Here is a 21,015-nt window from a genome sequence, read left to right on the forward strand (position 1 = left end):
CATACGGAGTTGTTAACAAAGTTTTGTGTTCCTACTAATGGGTGCTGATTTACTAGTAATGATTTTTATTCAGAAAAGTCAGTGTAGAATTAACAATCAAGCTAGACAAATGTTCTAAAGATGATGTGCCTCTACAGGCTGTTCTGCAATGCTCTGGTAAAACACAGAGAATTTAAAAAAAAAAAAAAATCTTTTCCAAATACTTGGATGCTGTTAAATAGCAAGAGGGGACAAAAATCCATCTATCCTTCAAACCCCTGCCCCCCCACGGTAACGTAGTTAATTAGGCCTCATTACGTAAGTATGTAGGAGGCAGGGGAAAAGAAGACAGACAAGAGGAAGAGAGGAAATACAAAGGAGCTGTGGTTTGAAGCTGCCTACATGCCTATAGGTAGAACTTCTGATTTCTTAGTATTGCGTGTCTTGTGCATGCTCTACTGTTCACCCTCCCCCACTGGAAGAAAGGTGGCACCGTGACAACTGACAGCAAGCATGCCTGATAAGGAGAGCCCAAAATTTAACGTGGTACTAGAGAGACATTTCTATAAAAGTAATTACAAAATACACTATAACAAAATGCATCATGAAAAGCAATTTAGTAAGTAAAATTGAGTTCGTACCAAAAAAAAATTGCAGGTTGCAGCAGTATAGAAACCAGAAAATCTGGAACAAAGCGATGACTCGTGGCAAAACAAGCTTCACATGCTGCCTTGCGACACAGAGCAATCCCGCTCAGGGTCAAAACCCTTAGAGATTAAAGTTGCTCTGCTGAGTCTTCTCCCTCTGCATCCCCAGCTTGTTTTCCCCATAATCAACATCCAAAACAGCCAGATTAAGATAAAGTGCTGCAGATGAAAATTGTGGGGGCTTGGGTTTTTGTGGGTTTTTTTATAGCATCTTTCGATTAGGGTCTGGTCCAGAGCCATACAAGTAAAACTATGTAATATACAGAAGCATATTTTGGCATATTTTCCTGCTGATATCACTACATTATCTGACCAAATGGCAACAACCTTCTACACCTGGGTGATAAATTTTGCTATTAAAAATAACCTGGCTCAAATACATATTCTCTTCACTTGTTTAGCTACTAGCATGCCAACCAGTTCTACTGATTTTGTATATGCTACATGAGTGTATTTAAAATTTCGTCTTCTATCATATAACCTTTTCTAAGTTTCAGCTCGACTAGCCAACTCTAGAAAACACCTAATGAGATAGCCTATTTGAATGAGCTTTTTGAGAAAGACAACAAAATAGCTTCTCATGCTGTATGGTTTTAGTTAAGCAAGTAGGTTTTCCATCACAAATCTCTTACCAGGCAGTTATACTTCAAAAAGCAAAATTGAACTGCAATTTTAACAGTACTTACAGTTTGCAAAATCCATTGCAAGATATACTCAGCTATAACATCATATCATTAAAGCAAGATTTATTAATAAAAAATAATCGATAACATTAATACTTAATACGCAGCTGCATAGAAAGTATTGTGTTATTTATGTAAAGACACTTTTCTTGTTAAGCAGTACACTATGTTCAGTGGCAAATTGATCTTTCTATAATTAGGAGGGTGCAGTTCCTTAACAGTGAAGTCATACAGGTATATGCATCTCCCATCAGGATGGCTTATTTGTTCTCATATATTAAATACTTATAAATGCATTTGACAGTAGAGACCACTTTCGTAGAGGAAAGCAGGAAGAAAATGTAGTCACACTTCAAGTGGGGAAGAACGCTCAGTTTAAAAATACTAACATGGCCAAAGGTGTGCAATTTAGGTCCAGATATGCCCTAATAATGAAAGCATTCAGAGCATTTTAACTACAGATGCTAACCAAGGGAACAACTAACAATTGAAGAATACTTAATTTACAGCTCTCATTTTAGGTATTTACAAGACTGCGATAGCACACTGGGAGCCAGGGGCACGCTTCATTTTAATTCCCTTGAGTTTTCTCTCTAATAAAACCAATACATTAAAAGATCATCTTTCACATTATTTTTTGATCTCCAATTTGCTTGCTGCAAGTCTTGATCATATTTACAGACTCTTAGGCTCTAGAGCCTTTACACTGACCTAATAGGTGGTTAAAGCCAACAGCTGTGAAACCATAGCTACCTCGAGAACTTTTCAACCCAACTAGAAAGTTTTTCTTTCTGGAAGTGACATAGCAGGTCTTCGTTTTTCGGGCCCATTCTTACCGGGCCAGGAATTCCCTGTGAGCAGTAAGGCCTTCTTACCGGGCCCCCCACCCCGCCACCTCGGCCCGGCCTCCTCTGGCCGCAGAGCCCACAGCAGCGGCGCGGCTCACCAGCGCAGCCGAGGAGGGTCGGCGGGCATTCGCACCCCCCCACCGCCCCCGGATCTGCGGCGAGGACACCGAGACTGCAACTTAACCAACCCTCCAGCCCTTTCCCGGGGCCGCCGCGGCGTGACAAAGCGCTCCTCCCCCCGGGGAGCCACCGCACGCCGACAGCGGCGCGACAGGGAGGGGCGGGGGGGAGGTCGTGGACTTCTCCCCCCCCCCCCCCCCTCCCACGTTGCAGTCCAAGAGCTTAGTTACTTCTTCCTTTCCACGCCCCCCCCCCCTCCCCCGGAGCCACAGCTCCCGCAGCACGCGAGTATAACCGCCCCACAAGCTGCGGCGTACGTTAGAAATGAAAAATCCCAATATTTTTCCAGCACGCCCCCACCGGCTCTCACAGAGGACCTTCCCCAGAGCCTCCCAGCTGCGGTAGAGACGGCGCCGGGCTGACTGGGACCGGCCGGCTGACTGGAGGGAGCCCAACGCCGCCAGCTCCGCGGCAACGCCCGCGGGCGCCCACGCCGCCCCTTCCCCGCCGCCGAGGCGCCGCGGGCCCCCCCCCCCCCCCGCTCCGCCAGCAACGACCGGGGAGGCCCAACCCCCAACAACCGCCCCCCTGCTCCGCCACCGCTGGGCTGAGTCACCCCACGCTGCGTGGCGTGTCGTGTCCCCGTTACCTTCCCGGTCACTCCTCCATCACGGCGGCGCTGCCGGCTCCCACCCCACAGCTCCGCGACCGCCACGAGCATAGGGAGCGGGCCAGGGCAGGCCGCGCCGCCTCGGTCGGCGGCGGGAGGAGGAGGAGGAAGGAGGAGAGGACGCCCAGGGGAGGCGCCGCGGCCCTCGCGCGTGCGGAACGGCCTCCGGGAAGGAAAGCTGATGCTGCTGCCACCGCCCCCCGCGCCACGGGACTACAACTCCCAGCGTGCCCCGCGGCGCCCCCGACAGCCCAGCCTGCCGCTCTCACCTCCCCGCTCCGGCCCCGCGGCAGCCTGGGAGCCGTAGTCCCGCCCCCTGCCGCGCGTGGTCGTGGCGCCCTGGTCCCCGTCCCCCCCCCCCGACGGTGCTGCTCCTCGTTATTCCCACCACCCCGCGAAACCACCGAATTAATAAACCGGAGCCGATTTAATAAACCCGTCCCGCCCCTCCAGGATCCGGCAATCGTGCTATGCGGCCAGGCTGGTGCGCGCTCCGCGGGCGACCCGCTTGGTGTCTCGCACGGACACGGGCGGGCCCCAACTCCCACGCTGCGAAAGCATCGGCGTGGGCTTGTCAGTGAGGAGGCGAGTAACGCAGCCGATGCTCTGCGGGTGTGCCGTTGCGAGTTACTCTGCGACGAAGCGATGGGGGTTTTGCGCGATTACATGCGTGCTTGTCTGTACAGACCTAAAAAGACTAAATGCAAATAACTGCAAGAGGAGGACGAAGCTATTTGCAAAGTTGTTACAGCTGTGTTGCTGTTACAGTATCTTTCAGGGCAAAACCCACGCGCGTCTCCTGGCTGTGGCAGTGCAGCTTTAGAAAGCGCGGGGTGCTCAAGCACCCCACTCGCCGTTACTGTAGAGCCGTTATCGAGTCCACGGTGCACAGGAGTGCCAGTACTCAGGGCCAGCCGCGGAAAGAGGATCCCACAAACTGAGTGCGTGTATGCGTGTGTGGGGGGAAATCCACAGGGGCAACCTCACGGTAGCCAGCAACCCCGGTCTCCCACGGGACCACGAGTGAGAAGGGTTCCTCTGGCAGCCCTCCATGCCCGGCTACCGCCCCGAAAGCCGCTCTGCAACGTCCTCCGCGGCCACGGCGACCAAGAGAGGGTCCCGCCGCTCTGCTGGCTTCGGGGCCGGGCTGCCCACGCCACACCACCGCCCCGGAACCCAGCGCCGACCGCCGCGGGAGGAGATTGACGGCTGCCTCTCCCAATCGCGCTCTACCGCCCAGCCAATGAGCGGAGAGGACGGGCGGGGGCGGGGCGGCCGGCGAGCGGGTGACGCGAGGCGGCGGCGCGCGCGGCCTTTCCTTTCCTGTGGGCCGCCGCGGAGGCAGCGCCATGAAGGCGTCGGGCACAGTGAGCGAAGGCCGGGGCGCGGGGGGCGAGGCCGGGACCCGGCACCGGGAACGGGACTGGGACTGAAGCTGAGGCGGCCGTTGGGAGGGCGGCGGCACGGGCTTTGCGGCGCTGGAGAGCGCCCCAGCGGCCCTGCCTGGCCCTCGAGGGAGGCGAGCGGCCAACATGGCGGCAGCGCCGCTCCCGCATGACGCGTGAGGAGGCCGCGCCGCCCCGGGGAGGGGGGCCGGGATCGGCAGGCGGCACAGCTGGGCCATCCGCCTCGGCCGGTGGTCTCTCTCTTTACCCCTTCCCCTGGGTTAGCCTGCTGTCGTCGCGGTGTTCACGCATGGAGGCGGCCCGTGGCGGGGTGGGGCGAGGCTGGCGCGGCGGCGGCTGGGCCGGCGGTGCGCTGAGGGGCTCACGCTGCGGGCGGCCCGTCTTTCGTTTCCCTCCAGCTGCGGGAGTACAAGGTGGTTGGGCGATGCTTGCCCACGCCGAAATGCACGACCCCTCCTCTCTACCGCATGCGGATCTTCGCTCCCAACCACGTTGTCGCCAAGTCCCGGTTCTGGTACTTCGTTTCTCAGCTGAAGAAGATGAAGAAGTCTTCTGGAGAGATTGTGTACTGTGGCCAGGTGCGGGATTAAAAACCTAAAAAAGCGGGAAATTTGTAAGGAATTCCAGGTAGTAAGTGAAGATATTTATATGAAGCACTATTATTGGGGGTGATAAATTGATTTATCTTGCAGTTGCTGTGAAGCCGAGTGACAAATTCGTTTCTTCAAAATGACAGTATATGTCCAGTAAACTAAAAGGAAATTTATCTCCCAGCACTGCAGAGTTATAAACTGTGCCACTAGTTAGCGCTGTTGACTGGTTCTGCTTGCTTCATCGTGGAATAGACTTTTTAATACTCATCTGGACATTAGTAATCCTTGGAAAGTAGATATTTGTATGCTTACAGTCCTCTATCTTGATGCTTAAAGGAAATTCTTCAGAGCTGAAATCCTGTGTATATTTTTCTTTCCACACTGAATTACTGAACTCTTTATTCTGAATTGCCAGCACTTGAATTGTAGCTGTGTTGGTGTGGGGAAAGCGCAAATAGTTGTTTTTGACAGTAAAACTTAGCGCAGTGGCTTCATTAGAGCGCTAAAATATTAATTCATAACATTTGTAAAACAGTGTTGGTGTCCTGTCTCTAACTACATTTGTGTTTTTGTGTAATTCCAGGTGTATGAGAAGTCCCCTCTGCGGGTAAAAAATTTTGGTATTTGGTTGCGCTATGATTCTCGTAGTGGAACCCACAACATGTACAGGGAGTACAGGGATTTGACCACGGCTGGTGCTGTCACTCAGTGCTGTAAGTACATGTAACTCTTTGAAGTATAAAAGCATAGGACTAGTATATAAGCACAAGATTAAATTTTAAAGCAGGCATAAAGTCTGCTGACTTGACACATGGTAACTGAAACACTGGAAAAATGAAGTGGGGAATTCCTGAAGAAGTCCATGGATGTATGTGTATGATGTATGTAGTATCTTATTCGTTACCACTCTTCATACAGTTTCTCTAGATGAAAATATTCCCACTTCATCTTAGTGTTAGTTTGTACAATTCTAGTTATGAGTTTTGCTATACAGACTGAGAGTTTCATGACCTTTTAGGTGCTGTATATCTTGCACTTTGTTGTTTTAATGTATATCATCCCAAGTCTTGTGGAGAGAATGTCAGATACATGTGGAATGTCATAGCTTCTGTCCTTTGGAGAGCAGATGAAAAGAAAAAAATCACAGGGGGAAAAAAAATAATCTGTGTTGCTCTAAGATCCCAGTGCCTTGGCTCAGGGTGAATTAAAGGTTGTTCCGATTTCAGTCTGTTATGTGAAGTACTCGAGGGAGAGACAACTTGTATAGCTGATACTGTTGATATTTCAATCCAGAACTGTTCTAAACAGTACAGAATGCACATAAAAACCCAAAGAATATTGTTCTTAATAATGATATTCTTGTCATGTGTGCAGATATTAAATGTATCTTGTCGCCTTTCAAAAGCTGAAGTGCTGTTGGAAGTGAAATTTAAGGTTCTACATTAATTTACAATAATTCCTGTTAATTAATGTACTGAAGGACTGCTTAAGAGACCTGAGAACTTAATTTGTCATGATACAATGACTTTGATACCTTTATGTTCAAGAATACTTTTGCCAGGTAAGTTTCTAATAGGTATGTTAGATCGTCATGGGAAGCATTGTAAGCACAATAGTATTTCAACAGGCATAGCTCATGGAACTGCCTATAGGCATCATGATTTGAAGGCAGTGATTTTCACTACCACAGGGAGGAATTTTCAGGTAGTCCATGTACAGATGGCTTCTTCCTGTTCTGAAAGCTTAATTATGTGGGCTAAATATCAGTTTGTGTTTCTATGACTCACCAATTTTAAGAAAAGTAAAGATAACCTCAGATCCTATCTTTACTTGCACCTTCCTTTTGGGAGATTTTTTTGAAGGTCACACGTATTTCCTGTAATTGTATTTCAGTGTTGATTCAGAATCACAGCTGTCTTGTGCAAAAAATGAAATGGTTCCATGTAGATTACTTCTGTACGTGCGTACCTTCTTGAAATCAGGCAAGGAGAATAAGATGACACTTTCTTGGAGGAGTATGGTTAGGTTATGAGTTCCAGGAAGAATTTGCTGCTGCCGGTTGGTTCTGTGGTATTTCTGACATCGCTTTAGGTACTAAAACTGGTGTGATTAAGTAGAGTTGATCAGAAATTTTAGAAGCTGTAGATGGTACTATTAACATTTTCTGAGAAGATGGTAGTAAAATTTTTGAACTGAGGTTGTCTTAAGATTTTTTTTTTTTAATGAGTTCTCTTGTTACAGACCGTGATATGGGAGCCCGTCATCGTGCCCGTGCTCACTCTATTCAGATCATGAAAGTTGAGGAAATTGCTGCTAGCAAGTGCCGTAGACCAGCAGTCAAGCAGTTCCATGTAAGTGAAGTAACACTGCAGTGGCCAGTGGGTCCCAGTCTAACACTGGAGCAGAAGCAGGGAGCTCTCTTGTCTGTGACAGGTTTGCTTTGCACACAAAAACAGGGAGGGAACCAAACTTGCATGCGTAGGTTTACAATTATGTTATATTATGATCAAGACTTCTAATGCTAGAACTGTTTGAAAGAAATTGAAACAAATCCATATGATGTTGCAGCAAACTTGTCTTTAGTGGGCATTTCTTTCAAAAAGAGATGCAAAACTAAGGCATCTGTTAACTCCTATGAAGTATATCTAATCTGTGGATACATTACTTTTCAATACGTAAGTTAGTTAAATATAGCTATTGCAAACTATTTCCTTTTCATCTAATATCTCAATTAACGTAGAAACTTTTTTTTTCAGGATTCTAAAATCAAGTTCCCTCTGCCACACAGAGTTCTGCGTCGCCAGCACAAACCACGTTTCACCACCAAGAGACCAAATACTTTCTTTTGAATAGGAAAATGTGCTGTCAACTCTGTGTTGTAATAAACATCTTATTTGAACCTTTGACCCCTTGTTGTCTTATGGAAACAGTGTCTTGGATACCTAGGAGTCTCGGCAGCCTACTATTTTCAGCTGTGATTGCCTTGAAACAGGTAAATGTTTCAGGTGCTGACTTAAATTACCAAAATAACCCATCAGTAAACCAAAATGTTAACTGGATTTCCAGGTCAGAGTAAGTCTGTTGTTGAGCAGCTATAAAATCCTACATTCATTTTGTCCCTTAAGCATGCTAAGTAAATACAGTTGAATTCAGGAACAAGGCATCTTTCTGTGCATGCAGAACTTAAACTTGCCAGCTGTAGGAATGAAGACCTTATAACTTAAGTTAAGCTACTTCAAGCTTTAAGCATTTAAAGCTAAAACCTTAGTTCTAACTTGAATCCTTCCAAGGATGTTCCACATCATTCTGAATTAATTCATGTACACATATAGAGGTACCGGCACCTAGAAATGAAAACTTACCTTTGATATTACACCAAGTGTTCTGATGAAAATAAACTTTTATATCCAAACCCAAATACATTTTTTATATCCCAAACCCTACTCTGTTTACAATATAATGCCACAGTAAAAAAAAAATATGTTGCTGATACTGTATAGTTAAGGCTTACTAAGGCTGCTTCACACCTGAAGCCATTTTTTGCATTGGGTGCCTGTTACGGAGTTTTAAGTGTTTCCTGGATGAGGTAGCAGCTAGCTAGTATGGGTCTTGCCCGGAGTGAGAGCTGGTGCTGTGTTCTGTCTGGGTGTCAGCTTAAAAACTAATGCAGGCGCAAGTAGAGCGCAGGGAAAAAGTGTCCAGAGAGAAAACGGGGAGTGTTTTTGTTTCAGAGTAGCTGGAGAGCTGTTGATTCCAAGTGAGGGAGAGCCTTGCTCACAGTAAGGGGGGGGTGGCCGTTCCAGCAAATGCTGCCACTGCAGCCCCTTTCTGTGGCCCTGTGGCTCAGCTTTGCACTCCTCTGTGTTGCCTCAGTTCAGGGAGCTCACCCATCCAACATGCAATCTGAAAAAAGGGGATTAATTTGGGTAATTTGTGATATCCCAGCCATGAGGGAGGGTGTACTATAAACACAGAATGTTCAGACAAGCTGGAGGGTCCTGTAGGAGTCCCACCAGCGAAAGGGTGGGAATAAGGCCACCTTCAAGACCTTGTATTTACACACTTTTAGTTTGGAAGAACAATTCAGCATGAAAATGGGCTTTATTTTTACTTTCATAAAAACCAATGTGGTGGGGTGGAGGAGAGCTCGTTACAGGAACCAGGGCTGGTGGCCAGCTGTCAATTCCCACTCAGACAAGGGAGAAAGATGACTTAGATTTGTAAATCCCCAATGGAGTGGACAATGGTGAGACAAGTCTTGAAGTCCATGCACAAACATTTATTAATATTCTGCAATGTACTAATTGGATATACAATAATTGGCTAAATATATAACGAATTATAGCAAGTGATACAGTATGCCTTGCGTTAGTGGGAAAAGGGGGAAAAGAAGGGAGATAGAGAATAGGGAAATACACATCACCGGTCCGGGGTTCTGCATTGGTCCTGTCAGAGTTCATCAGGAATTCCTTCATCTTCTTCACTTTCTGTTGCTTGCTTGCTTTTCCCCTGCCTGCCTCGCTCCCCCTTAATTTACACACACTTCCTTTGGGTCCGACCCCCAGGCCGACCCGCAGACCTACCTATTACACCTATGGGGATGAGTAAGCTGCTTAAACCAAGGGTGCCGACTTCAGTGTTCATTTTGTGGATGATGAAGCAAAGGCCGTTCACTGGACAGACGGCCCCGAAAACTGCACAAGGTGCACCAGAGCAGAGCCGTCCTGCCTGCCCAGGACCCCCCGGACCCGGCTGCACCCTGGGCTGCCCAGGTGGCCTCCTCACCTCCAGCCTCCACGTCACCCACCCCGTGACCACAGTTCTGTTACTGGCGGGTGTCTGAGGCATGCCACGGCTCGGAGCAACTCCACTCCCCACCATCTCTTATCTCTCTCTTTTTTTTCTTTTTTCCCACTCCGGCTGTTTTTCTCAGACCCTGCTTGACGGTCGTTGCGGGGCTGCCCGACCCACGGGCAGGCCATCGAATACCGGCCTCGGACTCACCCACCTCCCCGGCTGTGGGGCCTCGGAGCTTCCCGCTCCGAGCCGGCCGCTGGACCATCCCACGCCTCGGGGGGGCTGCTCGGCTGAAACCCCCGCGTGGCGTGGGCCGAGCCGCTCCCTCCCACAGCACCCGCCCCGCCGTTACACCCCGCCCCACCCACGTGACCCGGAACAAACTCCTCCCCCTCTCCCCCCGCCTCGCTCGTCACGTGGCAAGGGCGGGCTCGCGCAGAGGGGCGGTGACAGCTCCTTCCCCCGCGCCGGACCCGGAAGTGGCGGCGGGCGGGCGGGATGGGGGAGTCGATCCCGCTGGGCGCGCCGGTGCCGGTGGAGCAGGCCGTGCTGGAGACTTTCTTCTCCCACCTGGGCATCTTCTCCTACGACAAGGCCAAGGACAATGTGGAGAAGGAGCGGGAGGCCAACAAGAGCGCGGGGGCCAGCTGGCTGGCCCTGCTGGCCGGGCTGGCTCACCTGGCCGCCGCCGAGAAGGCCTACCACAGCATGACCTTCCTGGGCCAGAAGCTAGGTACCGCCGCGCCGCCCTCCGCGCCCCTCTCCACTCCCCGGGGACCCCTGGCTGCGCCCGGGCTGCCCCTCGCTCACCACGCCTCGGGTGGCTGCTGGGGGTGGGGGGGGGCGCGCCCGTGGCCGTGGGCCCGCTCACGGCCTGCCCCGGGGTGAGCTCCGCGGATGGGGAACGGGCAGCTGTGAGGAAAACTTGGCGGCCGGTAGTCGCACAGCGCCTGCAGGTCCCGGCCTCGGCGAGGTGCAGGTCTGAAACACGAGTGCGGGGTCCACGAGTGTCCGTGGGCCTAGTGTGAAATCGGCTGTGCCGTTTTGGGCTTCCCCTGAAGAATAAGGGAGAGGACAGGTGGCACAGGGGCTGGGCGAATCGGCACGTCCCTCTGTGGGCTGGTAGGCTGCCTACCTGCGGTTCCCAAGGTTTAACCAGAGGTGTTTCTGTGCTGGGATGCTCTGGCTGAGCTTCTGGCAAAGGTGAGCTCAGTGGGGTGACCAAAGGGTTAAAGCTGCTTCGTGTCACAGTTCCAGGGCCTCATACTAGAGCTGCATACCTGTAACTACTTGGGGCTGGAGATAGCCTCCCAAAAATTGTTATTCGTGTAGATTCTGCAGGATCTCAGGAAGTTTTGGCCGCAGTCTTGGCTGCTTCTCGTTCTCTCAGTATGAGAATAGAAAAATCCCAAGCTGGCCCAGGACGAGCTGTCATCATGCTGCCCTCTGGGCAAAGCTGCTTATTTTCTCTTTGAACTGCGGACTGGCATGGAAAATGGATCAAGGGGTATGAGTCTGATGTGTAATGCTGTAAAGCATCAAGAAAACTCTGCTTTGATGTTTAAGTGGTGACTTGGAACTATTTTATAAGAAGTTCTCTACAGACAAAATTCTGTCTATAAGGCTGACTTTTTAAGAAGTGAATTTGGTGCTTATAGAAAGGATAAAATTGACAACAGAAGGGAGAGAGTTTTGTTTCTTTATATAATTCATGAACAACAGCAATAGATGATTCTTCATCCTGCCCATGACCAGAGGGCAGCTTTTGGTTTAGGAAGGTAGCTCTTTCATCATGATAACCAGTTCTCTGCCTTTCTGCTTCAAATTGCTAAGGTCGCTCTTGAACATTATCGGTGTAAAATGGATGTGAAAAGGACTATCCTCCACCATTACAAAATCTATAAGCAGTTTCAAAGTGGAACCTAAATTTGGAATATCTTTAAAAGTTCCACAGATTCAGTCCCTATGATCCTTGCTCTGCTGCAGCTGTTGAGTACCACAGTGGCACGTAGGTCATGTGTAAATAGAAAATATGAAATAAGGTTAGTACTTTTGTACAGTCTTTTGGTAGCATCAAAATTAAGTATCTTTTACTTTGAGTATTTTTGTCTTTTTTCCTTTTTTAAATTCTTCACAGTACTGAGCAGGTAGAGGGAAGCAGAGACTTCTTTTGGATTTTTTTTTCCTCTCAGTTTTAGTTATGGATTAACCAGCACTGTGGTATCATTGAGATAAACTGATTGTTTTCCCCTTTGGATTCTGGCTTATATTAAGATTGTGTAGGGACTGGAAACATTCGGTTTGTACATGCAGATGTCCCATGGTTCCCATTTAAAGGTTGCTTTTCAAATTTGAGTATTTCACGATTGAAGAGGTATTGTTAGGGGAATTCTCTTTAAAAGATCTAGAGTTATTAGTAGAAGTGGAGTCTATTAAAATTTCTTGATGTCTTGATTCTTCTGACTTCTGGAAATACTGTTACCCATGGGTCATGTATCATAGCAAATTTAACTGAACCCTTGTTTTCTGAAAGGTTGTGCCATAACCGATGCAGATGTGAGGGAGTTGAAAGTTTTGCAGGAGTCATTGGCTGCTGAGATATGAACTGGGACAAGTGTAATTTGCATGAAATTACATAGAGTGCTTCTGAGTATATGCTAGGTGTAATTTAGTTACTTGGAAAATAATACACTGAAATGTGTTTCTTGATTACAAAAAAATTTCTGTGATCAAACAACACTTAGGAGCACCTAGGGAAAGACAAGTGTGGCTATAAACAATTTTCCAGTATTGCTGTCTATCTTTGCTGTCCCTGGATTTTGGTAATACCTCCATATTTATCTGAACAGGTGGTCAGTCATTCTTCAGCCGAAAGGACTCCATCCGAACCATCTACACATCTCTGCATAATGAGCTGAAGAAGGTGGTGGCGACGGGTCGCAATGCACTAGGAGGAACAGCTCCTCACTTGGAAGAGCTGCTTTCTCACCTGTCTGAACAGCTCTGTTTTTTTGTTCAGGCTCGGATGGAAATTGCTGACTTCTATGAAAAAATGTACACGCTCAGCACCCAAAAGTTCATTAACTCTGAGGAACTGGTAAACATTTTGGAATCCATCTTAAAGAAATACAGCTCAAGGTCAGTGCTTATTTGCTGGCAGTAAGTACTCAGACATATGATCTGTAATAAATGATGCTGAGGTTCAAAGCAAGCCTAAAGACTTTGCTGTCCTTTGACTTCTGAGCAGCATAGCCCCTAGCATAGATTCATGCATGAAGTGAATGCTGGTCAGCAGCATCAGATGTGTGATGTCTCAAAATATGACTCCTCCTCTGAAGAAGAAAAATAAAAAAGGGAGAGTGTTTCTACTCATCATGTTCTAGGAGCCATCTTTCCTATTCCTTAATTAATAGTCTGCATGTTCATATCCAGCAGAGAAGAGTAATTTTCCTTGTAAAAGATGTAAGAGTTCTTGTGGCTATTCATTGCGAGTGGAGGGGAAACAAGGCTTAATTCCATTTCGACTTCAGTAAAATTGATATGTAAATAAAACAGATTTGTGCAACAATTTTACTTTTAGACTGGATTATATGTCTGCTTAATTCTAAAAGCTACACTGTTGCTATTTGGCCTACCCAGTAGGGTTTTATAGTGTTCTGTTACCATGTTCTGTGAGAGGTACTGGAGACAGTAGAAGGAGCACCTTTGGGTCTTTGCTCCGTGCCATTATTGTTTCTTGAGTTTAAGATCTAATAGAATTACAAGAATCCTAGGATGTTTCTAAACTACTCTGGTGTGGTTATTTCCCATCTAACACATGTAAGCCTTGAAAGTGATGGCAGTTTAAAAAAAGAGAGAATTTTTGAATGCTTGTCAACAAGCTCAAATTCTAGCTCTTTATTTTAAAGCAAAACAATACAGCCATTGTAGGAAATTTGCTTTCAAATGTAGCTGCATTTTTAAAAACCTTTGTTCCTGAAATAGTGTCCAAGACATTTGGGGAGAATATTCTGAGGTCTTATTTTTTTCAGTTACAATTTTTAAAGTGTACACCTAGGAAAAATCAAAATAATTCAGTGCTGCTTTCTGACATTCCCAATGAAAGCACTACAGCCAACTCCCTTATTTTTTTAGGAATAACAGGCAAATTGCTACACAGGTTTGCTCTTTGACAATCAAAACTAGTCTATGTGATCTAACTAGTGATTTTTTTGCAATTCTTGGTTTGTGAACCCTTTCAATATCAGGGCTGTTAGTCCAGTAAAAAAATGATACTTACATATTTTTTCCTTGGTGCGATAAAAATTAAAGAGTAAAGGGAGTTAAATTTTTTTTTTGAATAGTTGATTTATGTTGTACACCAACCATCGCCATCTGTTCTGAACATGTGCTGAGTCAACAGCACTGTTAAAAATCTCAAAACCAAAACTGATACTTTGACGGAGTGACTGGAGATGTGTTATATATGAAGTGTTTTACTACGCTATTTAAATAAATTTCAGTGACACGTCTGAACTTTGAATTTGTTTATTATAAACTCTTTAAATCAGTAAGTATCTCCCTGAGAAAAACACCGATCTTGCTGTTATGTTGATGTGTGCTGGCTGGAAGGTATTTCTGTTTTACAGTCTGTTGACCCTCTCAGGTGAAAGGTCAAATAAACTTGTCCTTACCCAGTCTCTTCCTTCTGACAATACATTCCTCACTTGTGGGTGAGGATGTGTGCCACTATTTCAGCCAACTGTGCTAAGGCCAGACAAGGCATCTGTTCTGTAGATAGCTTCTGGCCTTGCTTTCTTCTCTTTAGATTTAAAAATAGCTGTTCAGATAACGTAGAGCAAATAACTTCTTGCTGGTAAAGGTACAACAGAATTAATTGACTGTCAACAATCAAGTCATATTGTCTGTATCTGAAAAATCATTAACTCTTGAGCAGGTTAAAGCTGTTCTGTTACTTCTTATTGCTGACTTGTACACAGCTGATACTAGACATTTTCCTCTCATGTTTTTCTGTAGAACACAGCTGAAGAAGTAACTTTTCCTGAATTTTTAAAATACTGGTTTGGGTCGGATCTTAACTGAAATAATTAAAACAGCATCAGAAGCAGGATCCTTTAAAAGCCTAGTATAAAATGAAAAAGTAACTAGTAAGCCATTTTGATGTAGTTATTTTTAAGTGTTAAATGTTTTTTATCTAGTCAGCATTTTGTAAATACATGCATGCATATGTGATCAATGGAAGGAAATAAAAAGTTGTAGAAAAATGAAGCTTACTCATAGTCTGCAAAACAAAACTAGCATCCCTTTGCTTTTGAGAATGATTAAAGGGGGAAGAAATAAAATCAATTTTCCAGTGTGTTTTTGAGTTCTTAACACTTTGACTATTGAAATATTGTAAAAACCTGTCTGTTTTAAGTGATGCTGAGTTCAGTCAGATGCTTCTGTGTTATGAAACTTAATTACTGCAGATATACTGAGTACACAACCTGTTAGTTTACTCTGCAACCATATCAAGCTACTCAGCTGTGGCTGAGGTGTGTGTTTTTGGATTAAAGCAGTTTAGCAAATCCTGCTGTGTAGTGAAACATGAAAATAGCTATGAGCCATGAAGCAAAGTAGAAGTGGGACGCTGTATGTAATAATGTTAATCCAGGAGACTTGGCAGTGTAGCATTAGTACGAATTTTTTAATTGCTTTTAAGACAGAAGAATAAACTTCTTCGTCTGACGGCAAGTGTGTGGAAAACACTGTGCTAAGTGTATGTTTGATAGGACTATCTGGAACAAATAATGTTTTATAATGCTTTTTTCCCCCATTCTAATGCATGGCTACAAAACTTTTTGGCTGAATACCAAGACCATTGGAAATATGTAATGTTGACTGTTAGCAAAATATTATTTTTAATTGACTCTTGTTTGTTCAAAGAAATGTAAATATGTTTTGGACTTCCAGACCCACCGAAGTAGCTAGTAATCACTGTATCTCTGCTATGGCAGGTAGATATGATGGTTGATGTACTGTCTACAGAAGGTGGCTGGTCACCCAACCTAGCCTGTTTGCAGAACATGTTGCATCAACTGATTTATGACACTGATAATTTCATTTTCTTCAAACAATTTTGGACTTACATCTTAATAGCAAATCCTTTCAAGACATGTTTTGTGGCTGTCAAAAGAAGAGACACTTAAAAATAGTGATAAAATTGTCAGACAATTTTCAAGAGCCTAGGAATTGATGTTTTGGCAAGAGCTTGATGGAAAGTCAGGAGAGAAGAAAAAAAAAAAAAAAAAAGGGAGAGCGGATGAAACCCCCAAAATCCTCATTCTCTCTTCTGGTCCACAACAAAACTAAGTGTTGTAGTTTTGAACCAAGTTATTTCCAAAATGGATTATACGTATTGTGTCCTGGAAGCTGAGGGGAGTGATGGAGTCACTTTGACTTAAAAGATGAGCTGTTAAAGGTTGGAAGAATTCAATACAAACTTCTTTGTTTTAAAGCGGTAACAAGACCCAGGATATTTTTCGGAAGTGAGGGGTTAAATCTATCTTTACTTAAATGGAAATCTCATCAAGTCTTGTCTTTGAACTGGTGGTTGTTCTGTGTCGGAGACTTCTTTGAGTCCTAAATGCCTGTTAGGGAACACATTTACTAAAAAGGCCACTTTGATGGAGACTTATTCTTTCTAAACTATTTAGCTTCTGTAACTGGAACAGTTTTGCACAGTTTGGATTAAATATGTATTTATTAATGATGTTATAAATGTACAAGTAATTTGAGTATCAAGGGAAGAGAGGTAGTCTGGATCTGTCTGTTTTTCCTTGATGTTCAGAAAAAATGAAGTGAGAAGAGAAAGCTATAGAATGGATCTATAAAATTCCATTTAATTGATATTTGTTCTAACAGTAGGATCGCTCTTGTGAATAAGATGTGCGATGGCACTTCTACCTGGTAGATGTGGTGTTAGGTTTTTGTTTTGATTTGGTTTTAAACATCTGTTAAATTGAGAGCTGATCTTGACCAGAATTTTTAGTGAGAGAAATTGGTTGTTACAGCATCTTCACTGTGATACAATGAAATCCTGCCAAATGTTTTTCCCCTTCATTGCTTCTAGTACCTCAAGGTTTGAAGTTAGAGGCCTGGTTCAATGGTAAATACAGTTACACGTGGTTCTGTTGACTAATTTTCCATCACAATTTTAGTGTGAATCAAAAAAAAAGTCAACTTTGCTTCCTTATAGCTTCCCTGTACAAACACAAGTTTAGAACATAATTCCTTTGATTTAACTTAATGTCTTCTTGCTATTCCAGAACTATCAAGATGAAGGCATTTTAAATTTGTACAAAACCACCCGAATTTAAAGAGAAACGGTGTTATAGTAGTTCATGAATCAAAATAAATAGTGATGGTTCTTGAATTGATCTAATATAACTCCCTTGCTTTGATAGAGAAATGTCTGACAGGTGTTTTGGTCAAATGCAGAGTGCTATATGTTCACTAAAATATTTGCCCTAGTTATGTTAAAAGAACTGTTCTTTAAATTAACAGGATTGTTTTTTGGTTTATACTTTGCTTTGATGTTTGGTCTTCTGTCTGTGAACTGGCAAATACTATCTAGTTATTTCACTGTTGTGTACAGCAGTTCTCATGTCTTGACTAACATTATGTTTTCTAGATTTCATCATCCAATCCTCAGTCCTCTTGAAAGCAGTTTCCAGCTGGAAGTAGATGTGCTTGCACATCTCTTAAAGGCTCAGGCTCAGATCTCAGAGTGGAAGTTCCTTCCATCCCTGGTCAACTTGCACAGTGCTCACACGAAACTACAGACTTGGGGCCAAATTTTTGAGAAACAGCGAGAGACCAAGAAACATCTGTTTGGAGGGCAGTCTCAGAAGGCTGTACAACCTCCACACCTCTTCCTCTGGCTGATGAAGCTCAAAAACATTCTCCTTGCCAAGTTTAGCTTTTACTTTCACGAGGCCCTTAGTCGACAAACAACAGCATCTGAAATGAAAACTTTGACTGCTAAAACAAATCCTGATTACTTTGGGAAAATTTGCAGTTTCATCCGGAAGTATGATGCTGTCAATGTTTCCTTAATTTTTGACAATCGTGGATCAGAGAGTTTTCAGGGACATGGTTATCATCATCCCCATTCTTACAGGGAAGCCCCCAAAGGAGTGGATCAGTACCCTGCAGTTGTGTCTCTGCCCAGTGACAGGCCCGTTATGCACTGGCCCAATGTAATCATGATTATGACTGATAGAACCTCTGACCTCAACACTTTGGAGAAGGTTGTTCACTTCTACGATGACAAAGTCCAAAGCACATACTTTCTGACTCGTCCCGAACCTCACTTTACCATTGTAGTTATTTTTGAGTCCAAGAAGTCAGAGAGGGACTATCATTTTATTTCTTTTCTCAATGAAATTTCACATTCCCTTAAGAACTCCAAAGCTTTTGCGAGCTTGAAGCCTGGATCCAAAGGGTAAAATACAGACTACGTTTACGTTGAAGTTGTCAAGGCAGTATGCCAGCCTTGAGGGAACTGGAGCTTTCAAGGTTTACATACATTCATGATTCTCAGAGTCTAATTAAAAAGGAACCATTATTTTTAATGTTATAAGTTCCTTTTTTTTTTTTTTTTTTTTTTTTTTTTTTAAGCTAACAGACACTGGAAGAAAAGTATTTTTGGGGCAGTACTCAGTGGGACAACTTAATTGTGGGGTGCTAAACAGTAGGATATTATTTTTTTTGTGGTTTTCAGTTTTCAGTATGATTTATTTTTTCAGTCCACCACTTTGTTGCCTGTATCAGAAAGGAATATATGCACTTTATCTTAGTCTGATCATTGACTGTCTTCTACAGAGTTTATTGAAAATGTGGTGAGGATGGAAGATGCTATCTTTTCAGAAAACTGCATTGCCTGACCGGAATGACTTCTGAGAACTAAACAGTGATACAAGGGAATACTAAAAAAGGCGAACTTTCAAAGATACGTTTTAAATAAAAATACAAGAATCACAAAAGGCACTATTGTTAATTGTAACTTAGTTTTCAAAGGGTTTTAAATTATATTTGAGGTCTCTGATGCTCTCTGTTATGCACCAGTCTCTCTTCTGAACACCCTGTGTCACAAAGCTTTGTCATTGCTCCAGAACACAGGCTGGGGCAGGAAAAGCTGTATCATTGGCTGGAAGTCCAGTATTCACTGGAGTGTTGTAACATTGTGTGTCCAGTACCAGGCTTGGCTCAGATTAACTGAAGGAAATACACTGAGGTTGAGCAGGTATTCTAGAAGCAGCAGCTCCATGGAAAAAGCAGCAAAGCTCTCTTCAAATTGTGATTTTGTCTGGCTGACAACAACAACAAAAATAATTTTACAATTAAGCCAAATCACTTTTGGATTTAAATATATAGCCTATGCAGTATGTTTACCTCATTCTAAAATGTCTCTTTCACCACTTCTAGGCTGCAGGTTTGGAAAAAGTATGTTTTCTGTTGTTACCCTGTAAGTGCTTTATTTTGGAAATCAGTATTTCCAAATACAATAAAAGGGTCAGTTTGGCTGTACCTGTAGCCTTATATTGCATGATTCTTCTGACTGTTAGCTATGCAGTTGTGCAAGCACTTTCATGGGAACTCAGGAGGACTGATCTGGATCTGCTGTATGATACATGTAAGTGTGGTAAAGGTCCTTAGTTGACACTGTGTAAGGCATAACATAATCAGGTTTGTTTTAAAATGGAGTTGAAGTCAGAAAGTTGCTTTCTGTTAATACTGAAATATAAAAGATACTATTGCAGACATGGCTTTTACCAATTCTCTTTTTCCCACAGAAGGGTATATGGTAACTTGTCTTGCTTTTTGCTGCAAGTACTGATTTCTTTACAATCACATAAGCATGTTCTGTTCTCAAAATGTAAACTCTGACTTTCCACTTTGTGCCAAATAGAACTTCCCGTGCTTTGCTATGATTGTATGTTAGTCTGTCGTGAATACCTCTGCTACTGCCTTTCACCTAAAGTCTTAGTCTGACTGTAGTATCACTCTCGAAAGTTTAGGAGTCTGCTCTTTGCCATTGGAAAATAACAGGAGTTGCAAATGTACCTGCAACTGGAGGGCATCTGGTTGTAACAGCGTTACACTTTGCAGCTTGAATTGCCGTTTTAGTAGGACAAAGTTGCAAATGACAGTATTGAGAGAGCTTGTGTGCTTCCCTGGTGGGACAGTGACCTTGTAATAACATTGTATTATTCACTTCCTCAGCCTGAGTAACATAAAAGAGACTGTTGCCAGAACTGATTCTCAGTCTTCAGCAGTGTAATAAAGTGTTGTACAAATTTTGTCTGTCTCTACAGTATTTCCCTGTCATACTAGCTACCTGTGGGAAAGGGGAGAGGAGATGGGGGAACAAGACTGCCTGTGGTACAGACTCCTCCCTGCTCATTTCTGAGTTGCAGGGGATATGTTGGAAGAGGTGAAAGAAATCTGCTGCCCTTGGGAGCAAACCAGCAACTTTTACCAGTTGCTGAAATGGCTGGAGGCTGCTCCCAGTGGTTTTTATGAGGAGAGGAAAAGGAGGCGACTGTTCAGCAGACCTGGTGGTTTGCTTCATGCTCCTGCTGTTTTTTGGTGAGTGGTGTCTTTGGGAACAGGGAAGGGATGCTAGGTGGTGTTTCTGTGCAGGATGAGATGAGACTTGCTTTGACTCTTATCAGTGCTGGGGTGGTTTGCTGCAGTTTTCTTTGGAGGATCTTGGGAAAGTGGCCAGAGGAGCCATCCGGTTCTTGGGGAAGACTATCTGAATATTTAAGATGATGAAGAACCAAAGGGAGGCAGAACCATTGCTCTCACCATGGGAGAGGTGTGCAGACAAACTGGGAGAGAATTGGGTGCTGGAGAGAGACACTTTTGTGGAGCTGTCTCTGGGTTTTGGAGTCCTATCGCTGAAGCTCTCCTTGTAAGATCTTGGCCTTAGTACAAGGTGGGGAGCAGAAAATCCAGGCCATAGGAAGTGGCTTGGATGAAAAGGGGTGAAGCTGAGGGGAGGTTACACTAGAATCAGTATAAAATAGTTTTGCAAGGTGTGCTGTGACCAAAAACTAAATGTGTCTGGGGTGTGAGTATGTGTGATGAATGAATATTTATAGATCTGTTAGCCCCATGCAGACTTAGGGCACAGTTTCTCACTGGTTGCTTTGACAAATTTATG

The 21,015-nt window shown here is 44.5% G+C and overlaps 3 protein-coding genes and 1 non-coding gene across 7 annotated transcripts in view; 3 read left to right on the forward strand and 1 right to left on the reverse strand.

Moving 5' to 3' along the window:
• The window catches only part of XPOT (exportin for tRNA), a 29,066-nt gene extending 25,868 nt beyond the window's left edge, over positions 1 to 3,198 (reverse strand). The window contains exon 1 of one of the 3 annotated variants that reach the window (XM_032999765.2): positions 2,987 to 3,198. The gene's annotated coding sequence lies outside the window, so the exon portion shown is untranslated. Of the gene's footprint in view, positions 1 to 2,654; positions 2,828 to 2,986 lie in introns of those variants that run through there. The other 2 variants (XM_032999767.2, XM_032999766.2) reach the window with 2 other exon arrangements.
• Positions 3,199 to 4,267: 1,069 nt separating this feature from the next.
• Positions 4,268 to 7,912, forward strand: RPL18A (ribosomal protein L18a). The gene is made up of 5 exons (XM_032999769.2): positions 4,268 to 4,374; positions 4,812 to 4,991; positions 5,590 to 5,719; positions 7,248 to 7,357; positions 7,763 to 7,912. Exons 1-5 carry the CDS (start codon positions 4,357 to 4,359, stop codon positions 7,853 to 7,855), a joined length of 531 nt encoding a protein of 176 aa, XP_032855660.2. The 5' UTR covers positions 4,268 to 4,356; the 3' UTR covers positions 7,856 to 7,912.
• LOC116963385 lies at positions 6,320 to 6,451 on the forward strand. Its single transcript, XR_004408137.1, has one exon. It is a non-coding gene; the product is annotated as a small nucleolar RNA SNORA68 (small nucleolar RNA).
• Positions 7,913 to 10,255: 2,343 nt separating the features above from the next.
• KICS2 (KICSTOR subunit 2) lies at positions 10,256 to 20,147 on the forward strand. 2 transcript variants are annotated; one of them, XM_042792854.1, is made up of 4 exons: positions 10,256 to 10,536; positions 12,653 to 12,726; positions 12,805 to 12,941; positions 17,476 to 20,147. In XM_042792854.1, the coding sequence occupies exons 1-4, from the start codon at positions 10,302 to 10,304 to the stop codon at positions 18,290 to 18,292; spliced, it is 1,263 nt and encodes a 420-aa protein (XP_042648788.1). In that variant the 5' UTR covers positions 10,256 to 10,301; the 3' UTR covers positions 18,293 to 20,147. The 2 variants fall into 2 exon arrangements, with proteins under 2 accessions (XP_042648788.1, XP_042648787.1); XM_042792853.1 differs by having other exon boundaries at positions 12,653 to 12,941.
• Positions 20,148 to 21,015: the final 868 nt, after the last annotated feature.

This window comes from Tyto alba, unplaced genomic scaffold, assembly GCF_018691265.1.
Source record: "Tyto alba isolate M040663 unplaced genomic scaffold, T.alba_DEE_v4.0 Super-Scaffold_2, whole genome shotgun sequence".
NCBI lineage: Eukaryota > Metazoa > Chordata > Aves > Strigiformes > Tytonidae > Tyto > Tyto alba.

Excerpts from the sequence above, each read along its gene's own strand:
- RPL18A (XM_032999769.2), top strand. Across the intron at positions 5,720-7,247 it reads TGGTGCTGTCACTCAGTGCT|ACCGTGATATGGGAGCCCGT; the intron begins GTAAGTACATGT and ends CTCTTGTTACAG. Across the intron at positions 7,358-7,762 it reads CAGCAGTCAAGCAGTTCCAT|GATTCTAAAATCAAGTTCCC; the intron begins GTAAGTGAAGTA and ends TTTTTTTTTCAG.
- KICS2 (XM_042792853.1), top strand. The coding sequence starts at position 10,302 with ATGGGGGAGTCGATCCCGCTGGGCGCGCCGGTGCCGGTGGAGCAGGCC. Across the intron at positions 10,537-12,652 it reads CTTCCTGGGCCAGAAGCTAG|GTGGTCAGTCATTCTTCAGC; the intron begins GTACCGCCGCGC and ends TTATCTGAACAG. Across the intron at positions 12,942-17,475 it reads TTAAAGAAATACAGCTCAAG|ATTTCATCATCCAATCCTCA; the intron begins GTCAGTGCTTAT and ends TATGTTTTCTAG.